Source organism: Cygnus olor, chromosome 19 (genome assembly GCF_009769625.2).
Source record: "Cygnus olor isolate bCygOlo1 chromosome 19, bCygOlo1.pri.v2, whole genome shotgun sequence".
In the NCBI taxonomy this organism is placed as follows: domain Eukaryota; kingdom Metazoa; phylum Chordata; class Aves; order Anseriformes; family Anatidae; genus Cygnus; species Cygnus olor.
Genome location: NC_049187.1, coordinates 2,789,665 through 2,816,263, shown reverse-complemented (window position 1 = coordinate 2,816,263; position 26,599 = coordinate 2,789,665). Strand labels below are relative to the sequence as shown.

The 26,599-nt window shown below is 51.1% G+C and overlaps 2 protein-coding genes across 8 annotated transcripts; both read right to left on the bottom strand.

Moving 5' to 3' along the window:
* Positions 1 to 1,232: 1,232 nt before the first annotated feature.
* On the bottom strand, positions 1,233 to 13,163 carry TMEM268 (transmembrane protein 268). Of its 7 annotated transcripts, XM_040531689.1 has the most exons (10): positions 11,981 to 12,322; positions 9,910 to 10,229; positions 9,743 to 9,790; positions 8,025 to 8,134; positions 7,371 to 7,478; positions 6,026 to 6,175; positions 5,221 to 5,331; positions 3,555 to 3,635; positions 2,410 to 2,592; positions 1,233 to 1,553 (listed from the first exon to the last, which is right to left on the bottom strand). In XM_040531689.1, the coding sequence occupies exons 4-10, from the start codon at positions 8,109 to 8,111 to the stop codon at positions 1,374 to 1,376; spliced, it is 900 nt and encodes a 299-aa protein (XP_040387623.1). In that variant the 5' UTR covers positions 8,112 to 8,134; positions 9,743 to 9,790; positions 9,910 to 10,229; positions 11,981 to 12,322; the 3' UTR covers positions 1,233 to 1,373. The 7 variants fall into 7 exon arrangements, with proteins under 7 accessions (XP_040387623.1, XP_040387620.1, XP_040387619.1 ...); XM_040531686.1 differs by lacking the exons at positions 9,743 to 9,790; positions 11,981 to 12,322 and adding an exon at positions 13,142 to 13,163; XM_040531685.1 differs by lacking the exons at positions 9,743 to 9,790; positions 11,981 to 12,322 and adding an exon at positions 12,384 to 12,706.
* Positions 13,164 to 20,675: 7,512 nt separating this feature from the next.
* ATP6V1G1 (ATPase H+ transporting V1 subunit G1) lies at positions 20,676 to 24,414 on the bottom strand. Its single transcript, XM_040531681.1, has 3 exons — positions 24,213 to 24,414; positions 22,843 to 22,943; positions 20,676 to 21,425 (listed from the first exon to the last, which is right to left on the bottom strand). Exons 1-3 carry the CDS (start codon positions 24,292 to 24,294, stop codon positions 21,252 to 21,254), a joined length of 357 nt encoding a protein of 118 aa, XP_040387615.1. The 5' UTR covers positions 24,295 to 24,414; the 3' UTR covers positions 20,676 to 21,251.
* Positions 24,415 to 26,599: the final 2,185 nt, after the last annotated feature.

Here is a 26,599-nt window from a genome sequence, read left to right as displayed (position 1 = left end):
GTGGAGGCGTGATGCTGAGGCTCACTGGGAAGACTTTCTTTCTCTCTCCATTGCTCCTGATGGAATGAGGTGGGACCAGGAGGAGGGAGTGGAGTCATCCCGCACCTCGGGGCAGAGCTGGCACTTGGCTCCCCAGCTCCCTGCCTCTTTCTGCCACCATAGGCGATGGCTCAGCCTTTGGTGCCGTAGACTTCCCTGCTACGGTGCCACGCGGGGAGGAGATGATGGCAGGGTGGGGTGGCCATGACCGAGGGACGTACACACCTCGTGCCCCTGATTTTAGAGCCTTTCCTGGCTTTGTGTGCACTGGGAGTCCCACATGGAGCTGTGTTCCAGCATTGCAGGAGATGGGATGGGGGGCACCGTGCATGCCCGGCTGCAATGAGGCTGGAAACCACAGCCCTAAGGACCTTTTATTCTGACCAGTGCCACATCCTAGGACCATGCTATGGTCCAAGCTGTGTGGTGAGGTGGCCAGGTAAGTGACAGTGCACACAGTCACAAGAAGCTGTGGGAACAGAGGAGGACACCAGCAACCCTGGCCCATGCAGCTCTGCATTCATGGCCTCACCTAAGCACACAACCCCTTGCAGGCTTACAGCACCTCATTTCATTCCCCATTCCCTCCCCTACTCCAAGTGCTGGGGTCTCCTGCTCACCACTGCCTCCTCTTACATGCTGTGTGCAAGCACAGTAGGGGGAAATGAGGAAAGGAAAACCAAAAGGACTCAACCTGGCCCAAAGTGCAGCAGAAAAGGGAATCTAACAAGAGCCATGCCCCAGGCTGCCCTGCATAGGGCCTTTTTTAAGGCCTAATTCCATGGATTTTCAAATGTCCAGCACCTCATCCCAGGGGAGCTCACAGAGGTGGCAGTCACTGGACACTGCCCCAACCTGGCCCCTGAATGGCAACTTGGACAAGGTCTCAGCCATTGACTTAGCAGTGCCTGGCACAGGACAGAGCTCCCTGTCACCAACAATTGCATCCCACAATCCAAATCCGGAGCAGACACCACATTTGTAATGCACAGATGTTCCCTGTCCTTCTTCCAAAGACCCCCACGTACTGCAGTGCACAGGCATGGGGCTGCCATCTCCTGGTGTTCCCTGCTGCTCTCCCAGACCCCTGGGTCAGAGCAGGGGCCACCCAAGGGTGCTCTGAGCTGCCGCAAGATTGTTCCTGGCACCCAAAGCAGCTCCTCCGGGCAGAGCAGGTTTCAAAGGCCAGCAGCTTCCCGATACCTTTCATGTTTATTAGAGTTCCACTTGTTCACCCCGATAAGTCCAGGATGGGGCTTACAGCCCTCTCCTCTGCTTCTCCTCGCTGCTGTGCACGGGCAGCCTGTGTTTCGGCTTCCTGCAGCCCCCAGGGGTCACCTGCCCGGGAGGCAGCACTGCTGCGTGCTGAGCACGGTGCTCTGGATGAACTGGCACAGGCAGGGCACGCTGCTGGGCTCCACGTGCCCAGCTGCTGTGCTCGGGGGGAGCCGGCCGCTGACCAGGAGCCGGACGTAGCAGCCGCTGAAGATGACCAGGAGCTGCTGGGCCATCACCTGGAACGAGCAGGAGAGGCGTCAGTGTCTACCTGTGTGGGGAGCACATGGTACATTAAAATCCATTTGTGCCCTCGTTCATACACCGTCCTTGTCTGACAGAAGCAGGGCAGGAGCCAATGACAGATACGTAACTGCCCCAGATCCCCTTCTGGTCAGCAGTGCTGGCACGCTGTCCCCATGGGATGGTGACATGAAACGAGCCACTGCCAACCACCTGGCCCAGCACCACGCTTGGTGCCAGCAGCGAGGCCAGCCTTGGGCAGGGGGCTGCAGGGGTGGGGTGGTCAGGGTGCCAGGCTGCTCAGGGACCCTCCTGCTCTGTCACCTCCTCCCGTTGAATTTTTTTATTACTATTTTTTTTTGCCTGTAGTCAGCTGGAGAGCTTCAACCTGCAGGGATGTCACCTGCATCAAATTTACTTAGTAACAGCAAGCAGAAAACTACAAAATAAATCAAAATCATCTGTTTTGAAGCTTCTTGCTGAGCGGGAATGAGGACACATTTGTCACTCAGCAGGGCACAAGTCTTTGAGGGCACAGTCCGTGGAGGAGACGAAGGCTCAGCATGGCCAGGCCCAGCCCCAACCTGGACACAGGCACCAGGTCCCTGTGCAGACCCTGGGGAGAGGTCGGCTTTATGGACCTGGCCCATAAAAGAGAGAGCATCAAGGCTATAAGCATTGATGGCCCAGCACTGCCAGCCCTGGAGGAGGTGTGGGTGGACCTCCAGGTCTGCAGGTGTTTCTACTGGGGCAAAAGGAGGTGTCCCCATGGCGGTGTCTGCTGGGATGAGGCTTGGAGGCGAGGTGCCCCTGGAGGCATTCTGCCCGTCGAGGAGGGATATTTCTCCTTACCTCTGGTGGGCCCTCGGGAATGAGGCGGAGCAGCTGGTTGCACATCACGGGCTCCTTCTTGAAGTTCACCCCATTGGATAGGAGAGGGGACTCCTCGCACGAAGCCTCCTCTGCTGCCGGCTCGGGCTGTACTGCTGCCTCCATCACCACGCAGAGCTGGTCCAGGCTGTGCCGCAAGTCTGACTGGAGGAGAGGGAGAGTTTGGGGCAGCAGCAGTGTCCTGAGGACACCACTCAAAGTACATGACTTCCTATCAAAACTATCCTCCCAGGAGTTAAAAAAAAAAAAAAAAAAAAAAAAAAACATGAGATTGGCTAAGAGCCGTTGCCAGCACTGGGAGCTGAGAGCCTTCATCCCACAAGGAAAGGTTGGACGTGGTGCTTAGGGACATGGTTTAGCGGGTGACATTGGTGGTAGGGGGATGGTTGGTCCAGATGATCTTGGAGGGCTTTTCCAACCCTAACGATTCTAGGATTCTATATGCTCTGCATGCTGGCAGCCGTCCCCAGCAGGGTTGGGGCAGCCTGACACGGTGAGGCTGGGCTTTAGGGACGACGTGCATGACATCGGCCCCTATGTGCAGTGGTTCATTATGGTCAGCCCCCAACCTGTGCCTGTCAGTTCATCCAGGGAGGTGAGCAGCTGTGGGATTTGGGGGCTTGCACCACCTCACATCCCGTCCCGTGGCTGTCGCCAGCTGGCAGCATGTGGATATGCACGCAGCCACAAAAAGGAAGAGACTTTCTGAGGGCTAGGAGGACAAAAACCCCACACAGCTAGCCCAGTGCGATGTTTAGTTACTCCTCAGGCTATCCCATTTATTTCAGGAGGACAGCTCAAGGTGTCAGCTAGTTCCAACAGCGACACACGCTGTCAGAATTCACCCCTGACTCCTGGCAACTCCGTTAACAAAAGTCACAGTTAATTATCCAGCCTTACACAGCTACGCTAAATAAATTCCTACTGAACTGGGCACCAGCACATGAAGTTTGTCCCCCTCCCAGTTCACCCAGCTCCCAGTATACAGCAGGGGACACCCAGAAGGCAACTCCAACACGTGCTTCTCATCGCCCACCTCCATCCCACCAAAGCGGGGCCCTATGGGTGGCCACGTGTTTGTCCCCGCTGTGCCCACTGTCCTTTACCTCTTGCGTCCGCTGCAGCTCAGCGAGGTGGGCTGACAAGGACCTGAGGCAGCGCTCAGGGCTGAAGTGCACAAACCACAGCTGGGACGGGGGGGTTAAGGAAGGGACCTCTCCACAATGTCCTCCCCGGAGCCCTCACAGAGGGGGAGACCTCACATAGGGGGCTGGTCCCCAGGGGCTGCTCAGGACGCAGCCAGCAGCTGAGTGCCACGTCGCAGCGCTGATTTTAAGCTTGCTCTGGGCTAAGGCAAAACCTCCAGGACTGGCGAATGGGCAGGAGAACGGTGGCAGGGAAGGGGAATGTTTCCCCTCGGCCCAGACCTCCTCACATACCTCCTGCACCATGGCAGGGACAAGTGGGGTGACGCATGGCCACTGCTCGTCACTCACCCCAGTGGCATCATGTCTGAACAAGCCGATGGGTCACATTGACTTAGCCCCCCCTAAACTCCTTTCTGCAATCCTCTGTTTCTGGGAACCCATTCCATTTATTTGTACAAGATTTGCTGTGCTCACTGTACGACGGAGGCACTGCTTGCCAAGAGTCTGCCACGGGGATGCGAGTCCTGCTTCAAGAGCAGAAGCCCCCCCGAAGGCAGCCACGTGCTGTCAGCCAAGGGACTCAAGCCCAGCAAGGAAGCCAGAGGGATGACACAGACCTGGCACAACAGTGGGCAGAGGAAGCCTAAACCCATGGGTCCTTTCTGCTCTCAGGCAGTTCTGGGACATGTGAAGGCTGTGATAGTCCTCACTTACTCAGGTGTGAAACTACGCTGGGCTGAACAAACATGTAATTCAGGTTCTTCAGTGCTTCCTCCTCATGCTGTATGACCTCACAGCTGCCACTGCTGCTTCTGTGCTCCTCTCTGCTCCTCTACATTTGTTTTCACCCCATGTTTTGCCTCGTTCCCTCGCCATTTGTATTTCATGCCTTTCAGTACCCTGGGGGTGGTGCGAGGTCCACCAGTGAATCTGGGACAGCATCTCCCTCACCTTCCTTTTACACTTTCATGCTGTCTTAAAACACACTTCTTTCCTCTAAACCTTTGTCCAGTCCAGAGAAGGCATCCCTAAAGAGCAGCAAATGAGGGTCCCCCACCCCTGGCTTCTTCAACCTGCACTTTTATAAGGTGATGAAGATCAGAAGTGCCTGGCAGCTGGAGACCTGGCTGCCAGGTGCTCACTGCATGAAGTTAGGATTCTCTCATGTGCCTGAAGGAGGGAGCCTGGGGCTACAAATGACTCCTGAGAGCAGAGGCACTTATATGCTGCTGGCTGAGCTCCTCTCTGCAAGGCACAGCACAAGCTCCTAGGGAGGGGATTTCTCTGTTTTGTTTTGCCATAGGCACATTGCTGTCACTCTGCTGTTAGTAAGAATCATCATTGTCATGTAAACACAGTACACTTGCAGGAATAATTGTCTGCCCCAAGGACTAATTCCACTTCCCTGTTTTAAACTCTTTATTTCCAGTGGCCTTTGGGCATATCTCAATCCCTACAGACAGGAGAAGAAAAATACCCAATTTCCCAAGCCATCCAATAGGAGGAAAAAAAATCCTAGAAATGCCACCCTCTGGAAATCCTCCTTGATCACCACATCAATAAATACTCTCCCCATCATTAGCTACCCAGCAGGGATACGAGCAATTCCGCACAGAAAGGATACTTGTAGGATGCTGTGTGGCCCGTTCAGGACATCTGTAATCCCCAGAATTAAACTGTGTTTGATAAAGAATTCATTGACAGCTGCCAGCCTCACGTCTGTATTCATATTGATCTATTAAAGAACGCAGGAAAAATTAACATGCTCTGTGACAAAACCTGGGCCAGCCTACAGCTGCAGACGATCCTGCAGGCTGCTGGATGACCCCAAACACCGTTGTCTCTGAAAGGAAGGCAGCGACAGAGCTGCAGCCAGGGCAGGGTTGTCACCAGCCATCAGCATGGCCTTGTCAACCCTGGCAGATGTCTGTGCAGCCAGAGATCTCACAAAAGTTTACGTGTGTTATGGACAAGACGTCTGAAGTGGATGGGCTTCCAGCATCGTGTCCTCTCTTTCTTCCCCCAGCTGTCCCTAAGTGAAGGACAACTCCACGGGTTAGTAGCTGCCTTTTTGTGCTGGACCTGGGGCAAGGTGGGTGCAGGAGCAAGGCCAGGCCCTGCTCTGCTGGTGCTCCCATGGGGCTCCCCACCAGCAGTGGGAGCACAAACCATGCAATGGTTGCTTTTTCTCCAGCAACAGCAGGCACTTTGAGCCAGCTTTCACCTACTTTGTAGGCGTTACGACACCTAACTCTGTAATACCCTTGCCTGAACCAGATCTCTGAGCCTGCTCTAAAAATACTCCTACCACCCCCAATAGCCATGTTCTCCATCTGCGTCTAGGAGGTGAGCCAGGTCCCAGCACATTGGTGGGAGGGAACCCTGCTCCCGGCGCTCTCCGTGTCCGCACATGAGCCACCTCCTCTCACCTTTCTCTGTCGCCAGTCGAGGACCAGTATCATGACCACGGTGATGGCCACGGCGGCCAGGGTCACCAGCACACTGGCCTCCCAGTAGCGCCCGAAGGAGCACAGCTGGACTGTGGAGTAAATGTTTGTCCAGAGAGACATGTAGAAGATCTGTGAAAACCCAGAGAGATGGATGATGCTCGGAAAACTGTGGAAGGGAGAAAAGTCAAGGGGAGAAGAAACCCTGCCATAAATTAAGTCACCTGGGATTTTTCAGAGGGTGAGAAAGGACAGAACTTCTTTCCAATAATAAATGGGGGAGGAAAGGGTGTAGAAGGACTGAGTGAGCATTAGTTTATTATAAAACACTACCAATCATTAAAGACAGAGACTGAACTCTTAATGATGATTCATATCTAGGAAGGATTTCAATCCAGTTCTTCCATTTAGATAAGAAATGCACTTGCTGAAGCATATTGATAATACTTGCAATAGTCCCTCTATTTAGAGAGCTCCTATGTCAGAGCACTCAAGGTGGTACAGAGGTTGCTCAATTACAGCAATGCTCAAATGATGGACAGTGACACGGGGCTCAAGGACTATGCTAAGGACTAGCAAATGTGGCCTTTGCATAAAAAACAGCAAAACTGAATCTGTTTGGCCTTCAGGTGTCATGCACCTGGGCAGAAGATTGCCTAGAAGCAAGTATGCTACGTGCAGTACAGCTTGTCACAGCATCCCCTTGCAGTGATACAACTCATTCCGTCCCTGCAAGTGCTCAAGGCCAGGCCGGATGGAGCTTTGAGCAACCTGATCTGGTGGGAGGTGTCCCTGCCCATGGCAGGGGGTGGAATTAGATTATCTTTAAGGTCCTTTCCAACCCAAACCATTCTATGATTTACACTAAACAGGCACCAAAGCCCTCGAAACAGCGAGCACCAACTCCTGCAATATTAGTGAAAGGAGAATGCACACATAATGACTACCAAAAAAAAAAAAATCTAATATGAAGGAGTCAATTTTTATCACTCCTTCAGCATGCTGGAAAGTAACCTTAAGGTAGCTGCTAGTGGCTGGGGTCTTTGGAGGAGCTTGTCTTGCCAGAAGAAGCAAAGCAAGACTAGACAAACCACTTGGTAACCTGCATTGCCTGGGCCATTGGTCTGAAAGAGCATCAGGACCAGATCACCTTCAGGTTTTTGAAATCAAGTTAGAAAGAGCATGATGGGGTACTACTACCTCAGCAGATGCTGGTTACCAGCCCACTCCGAGGGGACTACCAGCAAGAGGCTGGGGAAGGTGTCTCGCCCTGTTTTTGGAAACATGTCTATGGCAAGCCTGGGAGAGACCTGCAAGAGGCCCTTACCACAGCGATGGCGATCTGGAACGCCCTGGAGTTGTAGAACATGTACCGTCTCACTTCAGGCTTCAGGACGGCCTCCTGGATTAACCTCCTCCACTCGTCTGCTGCCACCTGCTCGGGGAACAACCTCAGGTCACCGGCGTGGGGGCTCAGCGCCACCAGAACAGGCCTGGGCACTGCTGGTGGGGCCAGGCCCCAGCAAAGCAAACCGGGCCCTGGGGCACCTTCCCGCGGAGTGTACCAGCCCAAGCTCCATTCCCATCTGGACAGCTGTCACAGACCAAAAACCTGTGTCCTTGCCTCATTTGCAGTGAGAGTGATAACTCCCTGGAAAGCGCAGGGAAAGTCACAAGAGAAAAGCGTGGTTTTATGACAAAGGACAAGGCGAGACAGATTGTCCCGGTATGTTCCATCACACCGGAGTGCTCTCAAGCAAGTCGGCTAAACCTACGCTGAATGGGTTTCTTCACGGAGGTTTAAGCCAAGATCATTACAGTTGACTTGAAGTCAATGAGGAATAGATTGAAATTAAGCTGAAACAAGTCACTCTTAAACCAAAAAAATAAAAATAAAAAATGCCTGTGGTCTGGGTGCAGGTGCAAATGGTGCCAATCCAGCACTCACTTCTATAGTGCCCCGGGGGAGTGCGGAGTTTACCTGAACCCCGAGGGACTTCAGCTTCTCTGCACAAAGCTCCATGTCGAAGGAGGTGGCCGAGCAGTTATTGTCCATACTGAGCACCATGAGCACCTGCCCGTTGGGGGGGTCTGCAAGAGGAATACAGGCCACCGGTACGTGTGTTAACTGGGTGCAGAACCCCCTCGGATATTTCTAAGAGCATCACAAAGAGCTCCAAAAGCAGCCCAGAGGCCTGCTGTTCCCTGTAAGGAAAGCACCCACAAAAAGGGAGGAAACCCAAAACACATTCCAGGAGCAAGCAGTCACAGATAACGTGATGCTCTGACCGTCAGCAGGATAACGCCTTGCCTCGCTGATCCCTAACTGGGAGGACAATGGACTCAAGCTGCTCGGTGCTGGTAAGGCTCTCTCAGAGATTCCCCGTTCCTACCCACCCCACCCACCAGGAGGAAATGCTCCAGCAAACAAATCAAGGCGTTTTCCAACAACCACATTGTCTGGGATGTGGCAGGGCTGTCCCTACGAGCTTCTGGCACCCAGGTCCCTGCTCTAGCATTGGCAGTGTGGCTCTGCTCAGGGCTCCCTGTGATTCCTGGCTTCAGCTAGGGCTAGGATCAGAAATGTAACCCAGGGACCCAAGCTGCAGTCAGGAGCCCAGGAAGCGTGAGGACAGCCTGCCCTAGATTTGAGGAGCCGGCTGCTCGGAGCTGAGGCAGAGCAGCCTTGGAGCTGCAGAGCAGAGCTGTGATCTGGCATCCCATCTGGCACTCATCTATAGTTTACACAAGCTGAGCTACGCCAAGAGGAAGAGACCGGATCCAAAGAAGTGGCGTGTTCAGATGAGATCCTGTTTCACCAACACATTTCACCCAATTTTCCTGCCCCTCTGCAGCTCCGGGGCCAGCCAAGCGTGCCCTGGGACTGCTCCCTGACACCGCCTGCTCGGTGCTCTCCACTCTGCTGTGCTGGCTGAAAGGCAGCGCACACTCACCCTTCCCTTCTCTCCTGCTTTCATCTTCCATCTTCATCATCTCTTCACTGCTCAGGAACAGGAGATGCCAAATAAAATGAGGCAATTGCATTACAAAAGGGCGTGACTGCATCAGCTCCAGAAGGGAAGAGTAGATGCATCTGAAACCTCCAGGATAACAACGTCCTGTTTGTTTGCTGAGCTTAATCTCCTCCAGACACTGCGGCATGGAGGCGGTGAGGATGAAGCAAGAGTGAAAACAAATGGGCTGGGCTCTCCTGTTCCCCACGGCTTTGGTCAAGCTGCTTGGCACAAAGCCTATTGGGTGCCAATATCAGATACCTGAAATTCGCAGAGGGGCTCAGTTCCTTGACCCCTGTTGGGGCAACAAGAGCTGCTTCACCCCCCTGAAAGCTGAGTGCTAAGGAAGTGCTGTGAATTGAGCAAGCAAGAACCTGCTGAGCACAGCACGCAGGTCTCGCTGCAGCAGGTCAGCCATGGCACTACCTTCTGCCTCCTCACAGCACTGAAGCACGGCTACAGAGAGGGAGCAAACTGATACTGGGGAAGAGAGTCACTTGGAAAGCAAAGCACAGGTTGTTTCCCAAAGATTGCTTGACTTTTGAAAGCTGAGAAAAGAGGACTTCAGAGGTCCTGGGTTTCAATAGTTAGACGTCCATTCACTCCTAAATATCAGGCTTTCCAAAAACGTAATATGTATCCAACCCCTTCCCCAGATGCTGAAACATCCATAACATTTACTTACTTTTGCAAATGAGGTACTGTCAGTGAGCATCGCTGAAAAACCTGCCACCTGCCATTTAAGGGCACTGTGCTCAGCACTGCATTTCTCAGCAAGTTCCCAGAATCACAGAGCAGCCCAGGTTGGAAGAGGACCACAAAAGACCCCCCAGTCCAGCTTCACTCGCTTACCTTTCGCCCACTGCAGGGATCCTTCCTTTAAATCGCTCTTGCAATAGAAGATGGAGGAAAGCGACCCATTTTTCTCAATTCCATCAGCTTGGCTTTTATAGGCCATGCTGATACCTCTCCTTCGGTGACTCTGCGTTGTGTTGTCAGAAGTTCAGCACTTCATCTCCCTCCCTTATCTTTGGCAGCTCAGAAACACCCAGGCAGCAGGCAGCCAGCTTGCTCTTCCTGTTGGGGACCAGGTTGTGAAATCTTCACTCACACTCCCACTGGAGGCTTCCTCGAGATTCTGCTTTCCATGAGCAAGGAGGCATTTTCTAGCCCTGAAAAGAGGAAGGAAAAATGCACACATCTTGCAGAGAGAGCAATTAAAGGGTAAGAGCACAGAGCCCTTGGGTGCACCCTGCTCTTTGGAGCCTGTGCCCTGTGGATGTTACCACCGGGCGGGTGGTGGCCAGCCACGAGCGCAGCATGCACAGGCTCTCCTTTTGCTTGAAATACTTTTTTCTGCTGCCACTAGGTGAAAAAGTTATCTCCAGATATTCCTTAAATCATTCCAACGTCCTTAAATATTCACACTTTGCAAAGAATCAGTCACGCAATAGAAAGGACTTCTCTTTGTGAGGGCAGAGTGGGGAATTCCCCGGCACACACTGCAGTCAGCGCAGGAAACACGCACGCACCTGCGCAGGGGCGAGCAGCCCTGCTCAGTCAGCAGCAGCTCTTTGGCATGCTCTGCTCGTCTCTGCCACCGTCCTCTGCTCCCTGCTGTGCCCACGGGTTTCCTGTGTAACTGCTGCTGGCGTGGGGCTGCAGCCACCAGGAGCTGCGGGTGGCTGTTCAAATCCAAGGCGTGCAACTCCGAAGTTTAATCACCTTCCATTCAGGGAGCTCAGCTGCAACCCTGCCGGCCCTCCAGAGCTATCGTTTCATTTTAACCTCAGCTCTGCGTTGCTTTTGCACCGGGAGCCTCGTTTGAAGGTCCCTTGCAGATCTCAACAGCTCTCCTTCGAAAAGGATTGCTTTGCTTTCTTTACCGGTGGCTGTTGCTGCAATCACCCCTTGCACAAAGCCAGGAGAGTCACCAGTGAAGGACTGTCAGACAGGAAATTGAGGCAAGGGAAGCAGCACGAAAGGTTCAGATGCTTGCAAAAAAACCTGCAAAGGGCTGGAAACTCAGCACTCAAAGGAGCCAAGCCCTGGTGCATGAGGTGCGTATTGTGCCTGTGTGCGTGGGGATGGCCACAGCACCTGCTCTGAACGCTGGCTGATCCCATGTTTTTACGGTTTTACTCCAGAATGAGTCTGCTGCATGTCCAGTCCCTGTGCAACAGCGCCCGGTGAGGTGCCCACAGCGGATCACGCTGCTCTGCAGAGCGTTTTCCTCACAGAACATGGGCAGACACGTTACACAGCACATCCCCATGCACTGAAAGTGAACTCAGGGAATGTCACTTCCTTCCCCTTGGCCTTCGATCCCTTCGGTTTAGTGTCAAACAGAAGGGAAAATGAAAAACAAGACAAAAAATAAAAAATAAAAAAAAAAGAAAAGGAGGGAGCAATAAAACAGGAGACAAAAGAAAAGCACTATTTAAAACCTGCCACCCTGCTCTTGCTGCTGTCGTGTTGCATTGGAGGTGAAGCAAGGTTCTCTGCCTCGGACACCTCGGGAGCACCAAGTCCCAGAGCAGTCCCCAGGAGCTGCCAGTGACTGGCGCAGCAGGGCCAGGGCAGCTCACTCCAGGGGCCGCTGAGCCTTCCCCAGCGCAGATGAGCCCGAAAACAGCAGCTTTGCTTTACACCATTTGTGCAGTATAGACCTCATGTGGCTCCATTGCCTATCATTGCAGAATGACTGCCGGGGGGGGAGGGGGGAGGTTGGTCCCCCCATGTCTTCCTCTGCCCTCTCCCATGCTAATGTGAGGGGTATCCTTAGCCTCCTGCACTCTTATTTTTTGTGCAAAACCATTCCCTTTGCCTCCTTCAGCCTAAGGGCCTTCCCAGACACCTCCAAGCCCCAGCTATCTCAGCAAGTCCTGCTGCTGCATTTCTGCAGAGGCTGCCAGAGGCTTACCTCGCCTGGCTCGCCTCCTGGTCCTGGGGGGCCGCCTCAGCTCCCTCACCTCCTGCTCCTCCTCCTCACTGTCCTTCACCTGGCACCGCTGGGCTCCGCGCTGTCCCACGGCAGGACAGGGAGGTCTCAGCCCAAGCGGGGGACACGGCAGGGCAGCCTTCCCTGCCTGTCCCTGGAGGACGAGCGATCAGGCACTGTGAGCTGAAGGCGAGACGCCTGCGCCCCCGCGCTACCCGCTCTCATTACCCCAAGCTGCAAGCACCGACTTGCAAAATCTCCCTGGTGCATGTGACTTTTCCCCAGGCTCGCTTCAGAGCCGTGGTTTTAACCCTCTACAGTTCCTCAGAAATGCTTCCCCATCAGGCGCAGCCACGGGAGACTCAGCAGCAGGAGCTGGAGTCACCTTTTGAAGGATGGGGTCCGGACCTGGACCCCGGAGGGCTTCTTCAGAGGGGGCATGAGCTGAGCAGTGGCACAGTCAGAAGGCTCTCCTCCTCCTCTTCCTCCTCCTCCAGCAGCCGGGCAGGATTCACCAAATACAAATCCCAAAGTTGCATCAGATGAGTCGCCGCAAATACAATAGTCAGAGCCAAGCCTCAGCAGCAGGGCTGGAGAAATCAGGAGAGGTGAGCAAAGACCTCAAGGCTGAGAACACGCTGCTGCCTAATTAGCAAATGGTCACAGCAAAGCACAGTGGAGCACAAGTAATGGGGAGGGACCCGCAGCCCTCCCCAAAACAGGAGGCTGTGCTGATATGGAGGGCGGGTGGGGTTTCCTCTCCATTATGTGCTCCAAAAAGCAAAGAACGGTTGGACACACGGCCAGACAGACCCCCCAAAACATTTCACGTGCTGGGGGCTGTGACCTGTCTTCAAGCCAAGAGGTAGCGCTGGGGATCACAGCTGCAGAGCCCATGAAAAGCTAGAGGATCCCCAAAGGCTAAGAACAGAGTCAATCAAATATCATAGTGCCTGCTAGTGAACAGTTAAAAAAAATAAAATGCTTCATTGCCCTGTCAGAGGACACTTCCTGGAGAAAAGGCTGCTCTGCTCTCTGAGGGCTCGATTTCTGCAATCCTGTTGGCTCCAGACTTTGCTGAGCAATGTGTTCATTAAATTACATGGTTGCACAGGGAAGAGAATTGCCTCCAAAACCACTTACCACATGGGATCTTGTTACGCTGGAAGCTGGCAACTCACAGAGTAACATCACCCAAGTACTGAGAAAATCAGATTAATCTCGCCACTGTCACTCGCTGAGGCCCGGCTCACATCCCCACCCAAGGCAGGCGAAGTGTTGGGCTCTTCTGCAAACACTCATCAGATCTGGCTTCATTTCCTCCCCTTCCTGCCCACACAAGGATCCTGACAGAGGCAGAAGACGACAACCAAAGCGCTTAGAAAGAGCATCGTCAGCTCACTGAGAAAAAGCGCCCAAGGCACTGAAGGTACAAGAAGCCTGAAAGTAATTCCCCTAATTACCTGCAGCACGTACACCGTACACCTCCTGTTTAGCAAGAAGCGCGTCAGTGCACTGATCTTGGCATCGACACCTCGTCCTATCAACACGAGCAAACCCTGCCAATGTAAGAGGGGTGTTGCAAAAAACAGAAATAAAAGAAGCAATTCCAAGTTTAAAGGGCTCTGATGCAGCCAAAAGGCTTTAAACCATTAAATCTCCAGGATCCTAACGAAGGCTGAGAGACGGTCTCAATGTGCCAGAACAAATGCACGCTGAGGCAGGAGAAAGCCTGCTGAGCAGGACCCAGCTTCTCTCCAGATGCCGATGCCAAGCAGACCCACCTGGCAGGGGGCTCCTTCCAAGCACGCACCTTCTCCACCTTGCTGCATGTTCGAGTCGGGCTCCTTGCTGCTCTGGTGAAATTGTAACCTGCTGGGCTTTCCCTCTGCAGGTTTTCAAAGCACCTGGTTCACGCCTACCTAAGGAACCAGGGAAGAAGCTCCACAGCACCTTACGCCAATCTAAACCAAACGCAAGGCTTTCCAGTTGTTTTTCTGAGAGTTTTCCAGCCAACCACCCCCCTGCACTTGCTAATCCCAGGGTCACACCATGCAGGTGCTGGCCCAAAGGAGCCGGTGGAGCTGCTGGTCAGCTGTGTGGAGCCAAGGTCTCCCAGTCCAGCTCTTCCTGACTTCAGCAGTCATCAAATCACATGCTCAGAAACCTCTGCCAGGTGTTAGTTTTCTGAGCACCTTGTTCAGGACATAATTTTGGCGCTTCTGTTAGTCAGATGACGTCTTACCTGGTATCTTCTCAATGCAAGCAGACACCCTGTAGCCACAGGGAATAGATTAATCACTGAATGTCTTACAGGCTATTTCAATAAACAGCAAATATATTTTAGATTCTAGCCTGACAAGCTAGGCTTTGCATAGATGCCTTTATATGCAGGCTTCTGAAGCACAAAGCTGTGTCTGTAACGTTCTTGTCCCACCTAGTAACAGTCCCACCAAAACTTTAGCATTAAGCAGAGAACAGAAATTCAAGCCTCTTAAACCAGCAGGGAGTACTGCAAATACGAAGTCAAACAGTAAACTAGAAGGGAATTTGGAAGGTCAGTCAAAAGCTCACCAGAAAGAAGGAACTATCTGCCTAAAACAGAAAGAGGACACTGGCAAGATCCCAAACAGACGTGAGGTTCTGCGGCTGCACGGCGCCCGGCTGACACCCTGGGAGACAGGCCTTGTTTAAAAAGCCAGGCAGAAGCAAAGAGCCTGTGCCCTGCGAGTGGAGGTCTTCCAAACGTCCCTGGGTTGGGTGCTCGAAAGCTGAAATGGGAACGAGTGAAATTACAACTGAACAAAAACACAGACTCTTCTACTCCAGAAAGCAACGCGTTGGCTGAACGCTCGGCTTGTGCAGGCTGGCAGGGGATTTGGTTTTGTGTAAGTCAGAATTAATGCAGCCCGAGGGTTCTCTTAAGCTTCCCTCTTTGGTGTCTAAAGAAGCAAGTCCTGACTTATGTTAACCCAAGGCAGAGCTGCTGGCAAAGCCTCCCTCTCCCACTTCACTTGCTCTCACTTGCCAGTCCCAGAGTCACCGCAGCGGGCTCGCTCGCCCTGCTAGGCAGCACCTCCAGGCTAATTCGTTCCTGGTGCAAATTAAGCCAATGACTTCTTCTAGCCTCAGTGAGCCTGGTGTAAAATCAACATCTGTCCTCTCTGAAACAACTCCTGGTTTATCTCAAGACTCCGTCATTCTGTTATGGGGTCTCGAAGCTCCGCATCCAAACAGGGGGCAGAGACCTCACCCCATGCACAACCACGACAAGTATTTCTCTCCTCCATCTGACACGGGACACTTGTATTAACGTGCTGCAGCACAGCGGCTTCATTTCAAAACTAAAATACTTGCTTTCTGAGTCTGGGGGAAGTTTTAATAGTCACAGTTTCTGCAGTGCCGTGCAGCTGGTTATGGGTTGGGTTTGTGTATTTGATTTCACCTTTCTTAGCTCAGTTTTGGACTTCTCTTTGGGGAGTTTCATGGTATCAGTTTCAGATCATTCCTCCCATTTATCAAGATCATTTAAAATTGTAATTCAGTCCTCTGTACTGTTTGTATCTCTTCCCAGCTTGGTGCCCTGGACATACATTATAACCGTACTCTCTATTCCATCGCTCTGCATTAATGAATAAATTACAGGGAACCTGATTCCGGGAAAAAAACACTGCTGTTTGAAATGTTTCCCCAGCCTGACAGCAACCAGTTAGCCCTGTCCTCTGGGATAACCTCATCCTCTGTCCAATTCTTAACGCCATTTCTGAGATCTTGCCACTTACTTTAAGTCCCACTGCTTTAAATACCGAGGCACATACTCTTCAGTCTCTTTTTTTTTTTTCTGACCCCCAAGACCACATTCTCTATTAATTACATGGTTTGATAAATATAATTTTTCTGCAATATCTGAAACCAGCCAAAGCTGACAGCACATCACTGTTACCTCTGCCCTGTTTGTAGTGGTCTGCATGCAATTGCAGGCTCTCCCTTCGTGGGTCTTGTTTGCAGCTGTGCCTGCTGCAGCAGAAAGAAGCAGCCAATGCAGGCAGATCTCATTTCTTTGGATGAATTTGCACTTTCAGCAGAAGTTGAAGATAACTTTCATCAGTTGGTTGTTTTTTTTTCCAGTGAGCCTTAATGAGGAGAACAAAGTTGTCGAAAGCCTCGCCTTGCCCTTCCCCTCTTCCAGCACACAGTCTTCTTTCACAGTGCTTTTTTTTTTTTGTCAAACAGCTCCACAAAGCTGACAGATTGACGGTCATTAAATACAAAAACTTCATTTCACAATATTCCTAAAATACATGTTTCAAATGAAAAATGACACTCGCTCACTCGCTTAAGGCATAAAGTGAGGTTCTTTTTCTTCCCTACTTCTGCCTTTTTTCCTGTGAAGACTTAAAATATTATGCTTTTTATTATGGTAATGCAAAAGCCTCTTTCTCGCACCTCAAATTAAAAAAAGGACACTTGCTATGTGCCTTGGATAATAATTTGGCTATTGATCCAGCTGGTGCTTTATTAGATTATTTTGAGACAGCCTAATATAATTGCATACCTATTTATTTTCTATTTCTATGCCAGTCCAAGATACAATCTTTTCTGCAAGAAATTAATACTTTCTCCTTTCAACCTCAAAGAAAGATTAAACTAACCTTCTTACTTGGATTATTTTGGGGAACTGTCTTTTTCAGCAGAACATTTATCTTGAGGGTTTTTGATAGTCTTTTTATTAATGCTTTGAAGCCAAAACCTCAGTTGTGAACAGTCGATTCTAGGCTTTTCTTTCTTATTTTGCACTAATGCAAGAACTACTGGTGTCAGATAAGAGGAAAAGAGATTCCAGATGAGGAAGGAAACAAAGGAAAGGAAAAACAACCTGCTTTCATATAGGCAAAGAGAGAGGAACGTAAGAGGAATTGTATTGTTCTTACATAGGTATCTGCAACCAACTTGTCCTGCTTGCTGCATCTGGTGGGCGTGAGTGCAGGGAAAACAGCAGGAGCCTGGAGCTGTGGACAGAAGGAAGGGAAGGACTGCCAGCAGCCTGATGGGCTTATTCCTAACATTAAAAGCTCCAGACTTATTAAAGATCATCAGGAGTTGTGTAGGGGTCTTGCAAAAGCAGGAGGAACTTAAGGTTGGCAAGTTTGGATTTACACACTGGAATATGCTGAATGATTCCTGCAAGGCAAATCCTCTACGCGAGCACCCAGCCTGGCACGACAGCAAATGGCTCCAGTCAAAACCAGCTGCAGCCACAGCACTGGGAAGACTCAGGGTCCTCTCTCATGGTTCTGCACTATCCAAGTGAAGCTGCCTGGGGACCTTCTGATAAAGCACTGGCAGCCAAAATTGCTCCCCTCTCAATGAAAATGTTCCCAAATTCCTGGGTTCTAGATATGTGGCTAGGGATGATCTGCCTGCTTTGTTTCTGTTTGGACCCTGGGAACAGAGCCAGAAGGGAAAGGAAGCTGGGGTGATCTTCAGATCAGAAAATAACTTGCCCTGAAACTAAAGTCACATGCTAGGTTTCAAACAGAATGTTCCCATAAAAATAATTAACCGATTCTTGTTCTTATGTCACAGGAAGCACCATCAGCACTGCTTTGCCACATGCCTGCTTTCTGGGGCGCCTCCTGGGATCACCCAGGCTGTGAACGACCAGGGAGGGTCACCCCTGCCACCCCTGCACACGCTCCTGTCCACTGCTAGGCCCTTCTCCTACTTAGATTCTGTATTTAACTGCAAGAATTGCACAAGGGATGAAGCCCAGGACATACTGAGCCTGAATTGACAAAAAAAAAGAAGCCAAGCATCACCAGACAGAGCAGAGGTGTTGAGGGGCTTTGATTTCATCCCTCCCTTCCAGAGGGGGGTGCTGAGCATAAGATCAAATTGTCCCTTTTATCCTTTTTGTCTCTCTTTGGTCACAGCCAGCACACCATCTCTCTCCTGCAGTGGGCACTTCATTCCACATCCCCACTCGCTAACAAGGCTGCAACCATCCATCTAGGTGGTCTGCATAGGATACTGATGTCGAAACTGCCCTGAGGTACCAAGCAAATTTGTGCTCAGCTTGCCCAGAAATGCCAGCGGCCAGTCCGTCCTCAGCATCACCTCCAGCAAGGACTCGAGCAGCCTGCCTGTGCCAGACAGCAGGAGCTTTATCTGGAGCGCTCCTTAACAGGCAGCAGCAAGGAGATGCCGACCTTCAGACCGAACATCACAAGCTGAGCAGGGAGCAAGCTCCGTGAGCACAGGCAAGCCCTAAAAATTGAGCTCGGGCTTCAAGCAGCACAAATGTGTCCTAATTGCACCTTGTACTGCATGTTAAGCCATCCAGATGACGCAAACATTTTGGCGTTAATAAGCCATTTGTCCATCTGGTGCTCTCCCCACGGTACAGAGGACAAGTCTTCTCAATGGTATTTTAAAACTGAAAAGCATCAACTGTAAAGTACACATAACGTCTAAAAAGAAATACCCCAAAGACCAACTCCAAACCATTGCTGATGAACGTGGATGGGACCGGTGCCAAATCATGCTGTGCAAGTCCTGTACTATGCCCGTGTTGATCCCAGGAAACTGCTCATCCGCACGCAGCTTTATCCAGGAGAAAACAGCCACAGCTACTCGCCGGACACCGCACGAACAAAGCGGGACGTCAGCGCTGAACACTTTTTACCTCCATATGGCACCAGGACTGACTGGGCTGGCAATCTGTCCATATTTCCAGGGGTCAGAGCTCAAAGTAAAAGGATTGGTGCTATAGATGCTTAAAGCAGCTTCTGATCCCTTTTTGGGGTATGAGAGCAAGTTACATCACATATACACGGGGTCACATCTGCCAGGGACAATGCAGACAGAGCAGCAGGAGGGAGACTTCAGGGACAGGTTTGTACTAGCAGCTGGGGCTGGTTTTATTAACCAAACTCGTTGCAGAACGGGTGGAAGTCTAGATCAGATGCAAGAAGCTGTGTCTACCTCCATACCTCTGTGTTTCTAACTCCGTACATCTGCCAGTAGGAAACTGCTCCCTGCTGAGTGTTCGTTAGGAGTCTGGCTTCAGCACACAGACAACAGTAGGCCTCCTTTTCTCAGAACACCTCATCGTAAGATTAAAGAATCTCAGTTTAAAACAACACATCTACACTGCAAACAAAGCCAGCCTTCCTGGCGAGCAGTAACTGGGAATACTTGCTTCTGTGAGAAGTATGCAGTCAGGTAACTCTCACCAGTTGAATCGCAGGGAAACATCACAGAAAACTGATGTGCTTGCAAGCATTGGAACTTCTGCGTGTTCTGAAGAATAAGCCTTCACATCCTCTTCTGCCAGGAAGGAAATAATGGGGGGAGAGTTTTACTTCTTTTTTTCCCCTTTCTGTCTCTCCCTATTCTAGAGAACTGGGGTAAGAAGTGCTCATTTAACAAAGGGATACAACAAATCAGTAGGAGAAAGTGGGGACACGCACCATATTTTTTCTGGACAAAGAGCTTCCTTTTCCTGATAAACAAACTGGACGAAATTGCTAATTATAGCCTGGAGCTAGGAGGACTTTTTTGAGGAGTATCGCGCTGGAATCTGAGCACCTCTTCTCAACAGGAGGAAAAGTTTCATCTCCAAAGGACAGACCAGAATTAGCATGGCTACAACCTTTTATGAGGCCATAGCACTTCTCCAGCCATTAGATGAGACTGATTAAAAATGCTTTGGTCCTGTTCTCCCTGTACCAACCTGGCTTTTTTCCCAGCTTGACGCATTTTACTTCACAGGAGGCTTTTGTTTCAATTTTACAACCCATTTAATAGCCTCAATTCCTAAAGGGATGCTTTCAAAACTACAGCGTACTAGCATTAAAGTATTACTACAGGAGACACCACAGCAGTCTCCTCTTTCATTGCCCCGCGTGACTGCTGGCAGATAGTTGTTTCTTTAAGACTTCCATCCACCCTGCTTTCCTCCCTCCCAATCAAACTCTACAGGTCTGAGAGGCTTTCCAACGCTGCACTGAAGGTCTGCAGAAATACCCAAGGTTTTGCCTGAGGAACAGCATCAAGGTTTCTTCCAACTGCACGAACTGCAGGCTGGATCAGCTACGTGCTGATTGAGGTCTCCTTTTTGCAAAAAGCTTGAAACTGAACTCAAAAAAAAAAAATCAAAGTTACATTTAATATTCTGCTGGGGGAAGGTGGGGTGGAATAAACTGCTAAAACATGAAAGTTCTTGATGTACCTGTGTGTATTCTTGCCTAAAGAATGAGACGATTATTTCACACTGTTCCTGAGCGCAGCAGGATGCTACAGGATATAGCATGACCTTGGTATAAACAAGCAGTGCCTAGGACTTGACTAAAGGAAGGATAATTACCGCAGAGTCCCTGGCCATCAAACTATACTAGTGAACTGGCAACATTTCCCCTAATAGTCAGAAGAACATTTGCTCCTGAAGGTTTTCAGAACGATCTGGCTGGTAAAGCATCAGACTGGAGCCAAGAGGAGGAGCTCTCTAACGGGTTTTAAACTTACCTGCTGTGACCTTCTGACATTTGCATTCCCTTACTTTCTTTTATCAATATTTGATATTCATTCTTCGGTCCAGACTCTTCATGCAACACGCTGAGAGTACCGACAGGATTCAGAACAAGTTAGCAGGCACAAGAAGACTGACTAAAGAGACTTTGGAGTTCACTGAGTGTTTTTACTTTCAAGTGTCATGGTGCCAGACTTGTAACTCAAGCTAACAGCATATACAGAGGATATTCAATACAGAGAAACTCAAGCACCTGAAGATTATCAGCTAGCACTGTACAGCCAGAGAATTCTTCTTACGAGGTTTAACCCTGTATGAAGGCTAAAAACACACAAAAATGCATTTTGGTCAACAAGAATACAGTTACGCAGGTCTAACAATTACTGACTCAAGGCCAGCATCTCTCCCCCCTTTCTACTTCTCAGAGGAAAGGCTCTCATTGAATACTATCCCAAAATAAGGGAGCATTAATGTGCCAACCTGAACACGTTTAATAACTTAGCACAGATCTGAGACGTGGTCACGTAATGTTTGATTAAGCTCTAAATCTACGTCAATGAAGAAACTAACAGAAGTCCGACAAGATGCTGATAGCCTACAGCTCACTGAAATAATTGAACACCTTCACAAGAGCAGTTAGGGTATGGCTATGAGCTGTACGTTCCACCTGAAGCTCAAATGCTGCTACCAGCATTTCCCACACACTTATTCCTTCTTCCACCACTACCCATTGATGCGGTAATTCACGTGGATTTCAGGTTTGATGTCACACACCAGTGACAACAGCTGGGAGAGGACCACCTCACGATTCTTCTGGAAGTTCTGCTGGATTACGCTCATCTTTTCCTGGGTCTCTTTCTCAACTTCAGTGGTGCAGCTGCCATGAGATCCAAGTGCCTACAACAGCAAAGGAAAGAGGAAGCTCACATGCAAGTTGTCTAACAGAGAAAACATTATGATGAGCTCTGTATTTCGTCGTTCTGTACTGCCTCAGTGCACCTCAACCATTAGTCTTTGCTGGGGAGTAACTGCTCTGAGAAGACAGGAGTACACTCGGATTGTACTCTCAGATTTTCCACAAAACTTGCCCTAGTTTATCACCCACAGCCCATGCGTTTGTATCTTCTCATTCACCAGCTACCGGTTTAGGGCAGAAGCTTCTGAAGAATTCCAGAAGTCAATGTCCCACCGTACCAGCAACTGGAACTGTGAATCCCTGTGCACTGCTGTACCTGACGGTTTAAGAAAATTAGTACTTGTGATTTAGTTTAAGCCTGGTCTTCACATCATCCCACTGCTAGAAGAATCTTTATAAAAATCCCTGGCTTGTTAACAGGATTGCAGGCTGTGTGATATGCACGCCAAGGAGCTTCTCGCGGATTACAGCATCTCCCTTGCTCCATAAGCAAAGGCAGGGAGAGCAAGCTCCCATTTTAAGTGGGGAAAACAGGCGTGGAAAAGTATGCTGAGACAGAGAGTACCCTGGGACTCAAATTCAAAGAACTTCTCTCTTTGTAGAGGGGTAAGTTAAACAGAACCAACTGTCACGCAGTAAAGTCTACTTTTTAGCCTGGAATTACCTGGTATCATACACCCAGTGAACCAAACTAAAATGTGATTTTAACAAATTAATTTTGACCAACTGGCACGAAGGCTATTGTACAGAAAACAGAGCGGGCGTTACCGTGCTAACCAAAAATTGGACAGAGAGGAGAGCTGCCAGACCGTTTCCGGAAGATTTCAAAAGAAACGGCCGGGACACACAGCAAGCAAAACCATCCTACCTGTGCTACAGCCCTCGGTGGGAAAGGGGCCTCAGCTGTGCACCTCTGGGCCCTAACTCCTCTTGCTCAGAACGAGAGGAAGACGTACACCCTGGCACACCGCCAGGCTGCTGAGCAGAGCACGAGCCTTACAACTTCCTCAGCAAAAGAGCGCTGTCCACAAGGCAAGCGGTTTCTACCAAGTTAGCACTGTGGAAGCCAGCTGGCCATAGGAGGAACGGGCTCTGTCTTCTCTGACGCTGCTACACAGAGCGGGTCTGGGGAGGCTGAGACCCCCCCGCAGCAGCAGGGGGGCTTTACCACGCTAATTCACTGCCCCTGCACAGCTCTGGCTCTCAAGACACAACATACCACACTGATTCACTTCCACCAGTCCCTCCACGACACGTGGCTGTGCATCACAGGACGGCACTTAGGGAAGTAGACCTCTGGCAACGTGTTCCACCCTGAGGGTGATTCTCAGGGCAAGTACCCCCAGTTTTAGGGCTAAGGGGCTGGGTAGGTAACGGTGAGTGATCTAGCAAACCAACCGCTGCTTCCTTGGCCTTGAATTCCTTCTCCCTCTGCAGGCGGTACTGCTCAATCTCTGCCTGGGCTTCTTCTTTGGCCTGCTTCAGCCTCCGATTCTTTCCTGTTTCCAAAGAACACGACGTGTAAAATAAAGAAGAGAAAGTACTGAGAGCATGTTGCCCCCCACCCCACCAGCGACCTGATGCAAAACCATGACTGCAGCATTTGCTATTGCAGCACCCCCCTCTGCAGGGGGCTGTCAGCACCGCACAAACTGCACACCCACACGGCTTCGTGGTGTCAGCCTCAGAGGTAACACCGAACCACTGCCCGGCTCACCAAGCCCCCAGCTTCCAGCAGCCAGAACTGGAGCAGTTCTCACATCCAATAGATACGTGAGGCAACCTGCAGGCCTGGCTTTGCTCATGTGAGTATCTCAGAGCGATCCCGAACAACATGGCAGGAAGAACACAGAATTTTAGCTTTGCTTCAGGTCAGTTGTGGAAGCAAGAGAGAAAACTGGGTACCGCATGACTTCCCCCCCCGGGCTTCCCCTCAAACCCTTCGCTCAGGGTTATCCTCAGAGAGCGTTACAACAAGCTGCTCCTTGCAATGCCATCGGCAGGTACAAGTCACAGAATCACAGGATCAGTAAGATTGGAAAAGCCCTCCAATATCATCTGGTCCAACCACCCCCCTACCACCAGTGTCACCCACTAACCCATATCCAGAGGCACCACGTCCAACCTTTCCTTGAACACCCCCAGGGACGGTGACGCCACCACCTCTCTGGGCAACCCATCCCAATACCTGACTGCTCTTTCTGAGAGGAAATGTCTCCTAATCTCCCACCTGAACCTCCCCTGGCGCAACTTGAGGCCGTTCCCTCCGGTCCTACCACTGGTTACCTGTGAGAAGAGGCCGACGCCCAGCTCCCCACGCCTTCCTTTCAGGTAGCTGCAGAGAGCAATAAGGTCTCCCCCGAGCCTCCTCTTCTCCAGACCAAACCCCCCCCAGTTCCCTCAGCCGCTCCTCACAGGACTTGCGCTCCAGGCCCTTCCCCAGCTTTGCTGCCCTTCTCTGGACACGCTCCAGGGCCTCGATGTCCTTCCTGTAGCGAGGGGCCCAAAGCTGAACCCAGCACTCGAGGTGCGGCCTCACCAGAGCCGAGCACAGGGGGACGAGCACCTCCCTGCTCCTGCTGGCTGCTCCACTCCCGACACAAGCCAGGCTCGCGAAGGGAAGAACCCCGCGGGGCCAGGCAGAAGGCGGGGGCTCCCCCCCGCGGGGCAGCTCCTGGGGCCCGCACGCCGCGGGGCCGCCCGGCGCCGGGCCCGGCGCCACGCCGGGCCCCAGCGTCCCCTCGCCGCCCGCCCCGTGCCGCACTCACGCTTGCGGGCCTCGGCCACCTTCTCGGCCGCGCGCTTCTCGGCCTGCAGCAGCTGCTGGATGCCCTGCGACTGGCTCGCCATGGCCCCCTCCTCCTGCCGCCGCTCCGCCGGCAGCGTCCGCGTAATGCGTCGCCGCGCCGCCGCGTCCTGCGTCACGCCTCCCGGCCACGCCTCCTCCAGCGGGACGCGCGCTCGGACGCGCCCCCTTCGCACAAGCCACGCCCTCAGGACCAGGCCGCGCCCCCTTAACACAGGCCGCGCCCCCCCGGAGCTGTGTCCCCCCCCCCCCCGCTTTTTCGCCCCATCCCTTGCAAATTCCGAAGGGAGCCTCTCCTCGGCGACGGGCAGGAGGATGGGATTCGGTTTTTTAAAATTTAAAAAATAAATAAGTTATAAAATATGCAGTTTAGAAATTGCAAACTTAATAAACGTAACGAATTTAACAAAATTAACAAAATTTAAATTAACAAAATTAATAAAACAAATGTTTTTAATATATTTATTAAATAAATAAAATTTTAGAAGTTAATTTTATAAATTCTAAAATTAATAGAATTAATAAAAATAAAGGGTTTTATCTTCTATTAAATAAGTCAATTATAAGATATAAATTTTATAAATTCTAAAATTAATAAAATTAATGAAATAGTAAAAATAATTAATAAAATAGTGGTGTTAGTTGAAATAACGGATAAATTTTTAATAAAATTAAAATTGTTTTTATTTATTATAAATTGATTTTATAGATTTATAAATTATAAATAAAAAAACTTAATGGGTTTTGATCATTTTAATTGTCGTGGCAACCCTGGAAGCCCGTGGCGTGCTACTGACGGTAGTGCTAGCATTAACGTTAATGCTGATGCGGATGTTGGTAAGGGAAATGGCAATGCGAATGTTAATGTCACTAATGCTAACGGTAATGTCGCTAACGGCAGTGCTAATGTTAATGCTGATGTTAATGTTGTCAATGTTAACGTTAATGCTGTCAATGTTGCTGTCACTGATGTCAGTGCTACCCCACCTGCAGCCCCGGGGCCCCCAGCACAAGGACATGGCGCTGCTGCAGAGGCCCAGGGGAGGCCGCGGGGCTGTCCTGGGGCTGGAGCCCCCTGCTGTGGGGCCAGCTGTGTGCTGGGGTGCTGGGCTGGGGAAGGGAAGGATCCAGGGAGACCCCACAGGGGGCTTCCAGGGCCTGAAGGGCCTGCAGGACAGCTGAGGAGGGACTTTTTGTCAGGGGTACAGTTATAGAACAAAGGGTAATGCCTTTAAATTAAAAGAGGGTAGGTTTATATTAGATATAAGGACAAAATTCTTCACTCAGAGGGTGGTGAGGCCCTGGCCCTGGCTGCCCAGAAGAGCCGTGGGTGCCCCATCCCAGGCAGTGCCCAAGGCCAGGCTGGATGGGGCTGGGGGCAGCCTGGCCTGGGGGCAGGGGTCCCTGCCCATGGCAGGGGCTGGAAACAGATGGGCTTTAAGGTCCCTGCCAACCCAAACCACTCCACAATTCTAATATTGCCCCCTGAGCACAGAGCCACCGATACACAGTATTCATGGCCACCCCAAATACCTGCGCTGAGAGCACCTGGAAGGCCGGCCCCATGTACAGGCACCAGTACTACCCCACCCAGCCCTTGGCCCTCACATCCCAGCGACGATTCAAAGCCCTGACCGCGATTCCCTGGTACTTTTTGGAGCATAAATCACGAAAATTGCCAGGGTGGAAGTGCCAGAGCCGAGGCAGTGACTCACATCCCCTCAGGGTGGTGGCTGGTACACAGCTCCCGTTCCCCGTGATGGAGGGGACACGAGACAATGAATCAAATACTTATTTACGGAGGGGAATGGGAATGATGAGCGTGCAGCAGGGTGACCTTCAGCAGGGCCCGGAGATTAACTAAGTGGGCCTGTCAACCTAGCCTAACGCTCGCTTCAGCGAAAGGAAGATAAAGATGGGGAGAAGAGCTCTGACCACAAATCTCTGTTTTGAAGCAAGCCGGGGATGGGCAAAGTGTGTGGCCACAGAGCAGGAGCAGCTGCTGGGTGCGGATGCAGGCACGTCCCCAAGGCACTGACAGCCTCATGGGGATACCCAGCAGACCTGGCCAAGCCAAAAAAAGCCACCTCAAGGTCTGGTGGTGGTCAGCTGGTGCAGAACCAGGCTGTTTTGAAACAGAAATGGCCCAGAAATGAAATTCTTCTCATCTTGCTCCAAGAGGAGCCCCCATGTCCTTCTCCCACCTGTGCAAAAGTCTCCAAATATTAAATTCTTCCTCCAACTCCCGCAGCCCTCAGATAATGGCCATTGTTCCCATTTCCATCTAGGAACTCATCGACCCTGTTAGCTGCTGCCAGTCTTCAGAGATGTTCATATGTTGCTAATCAA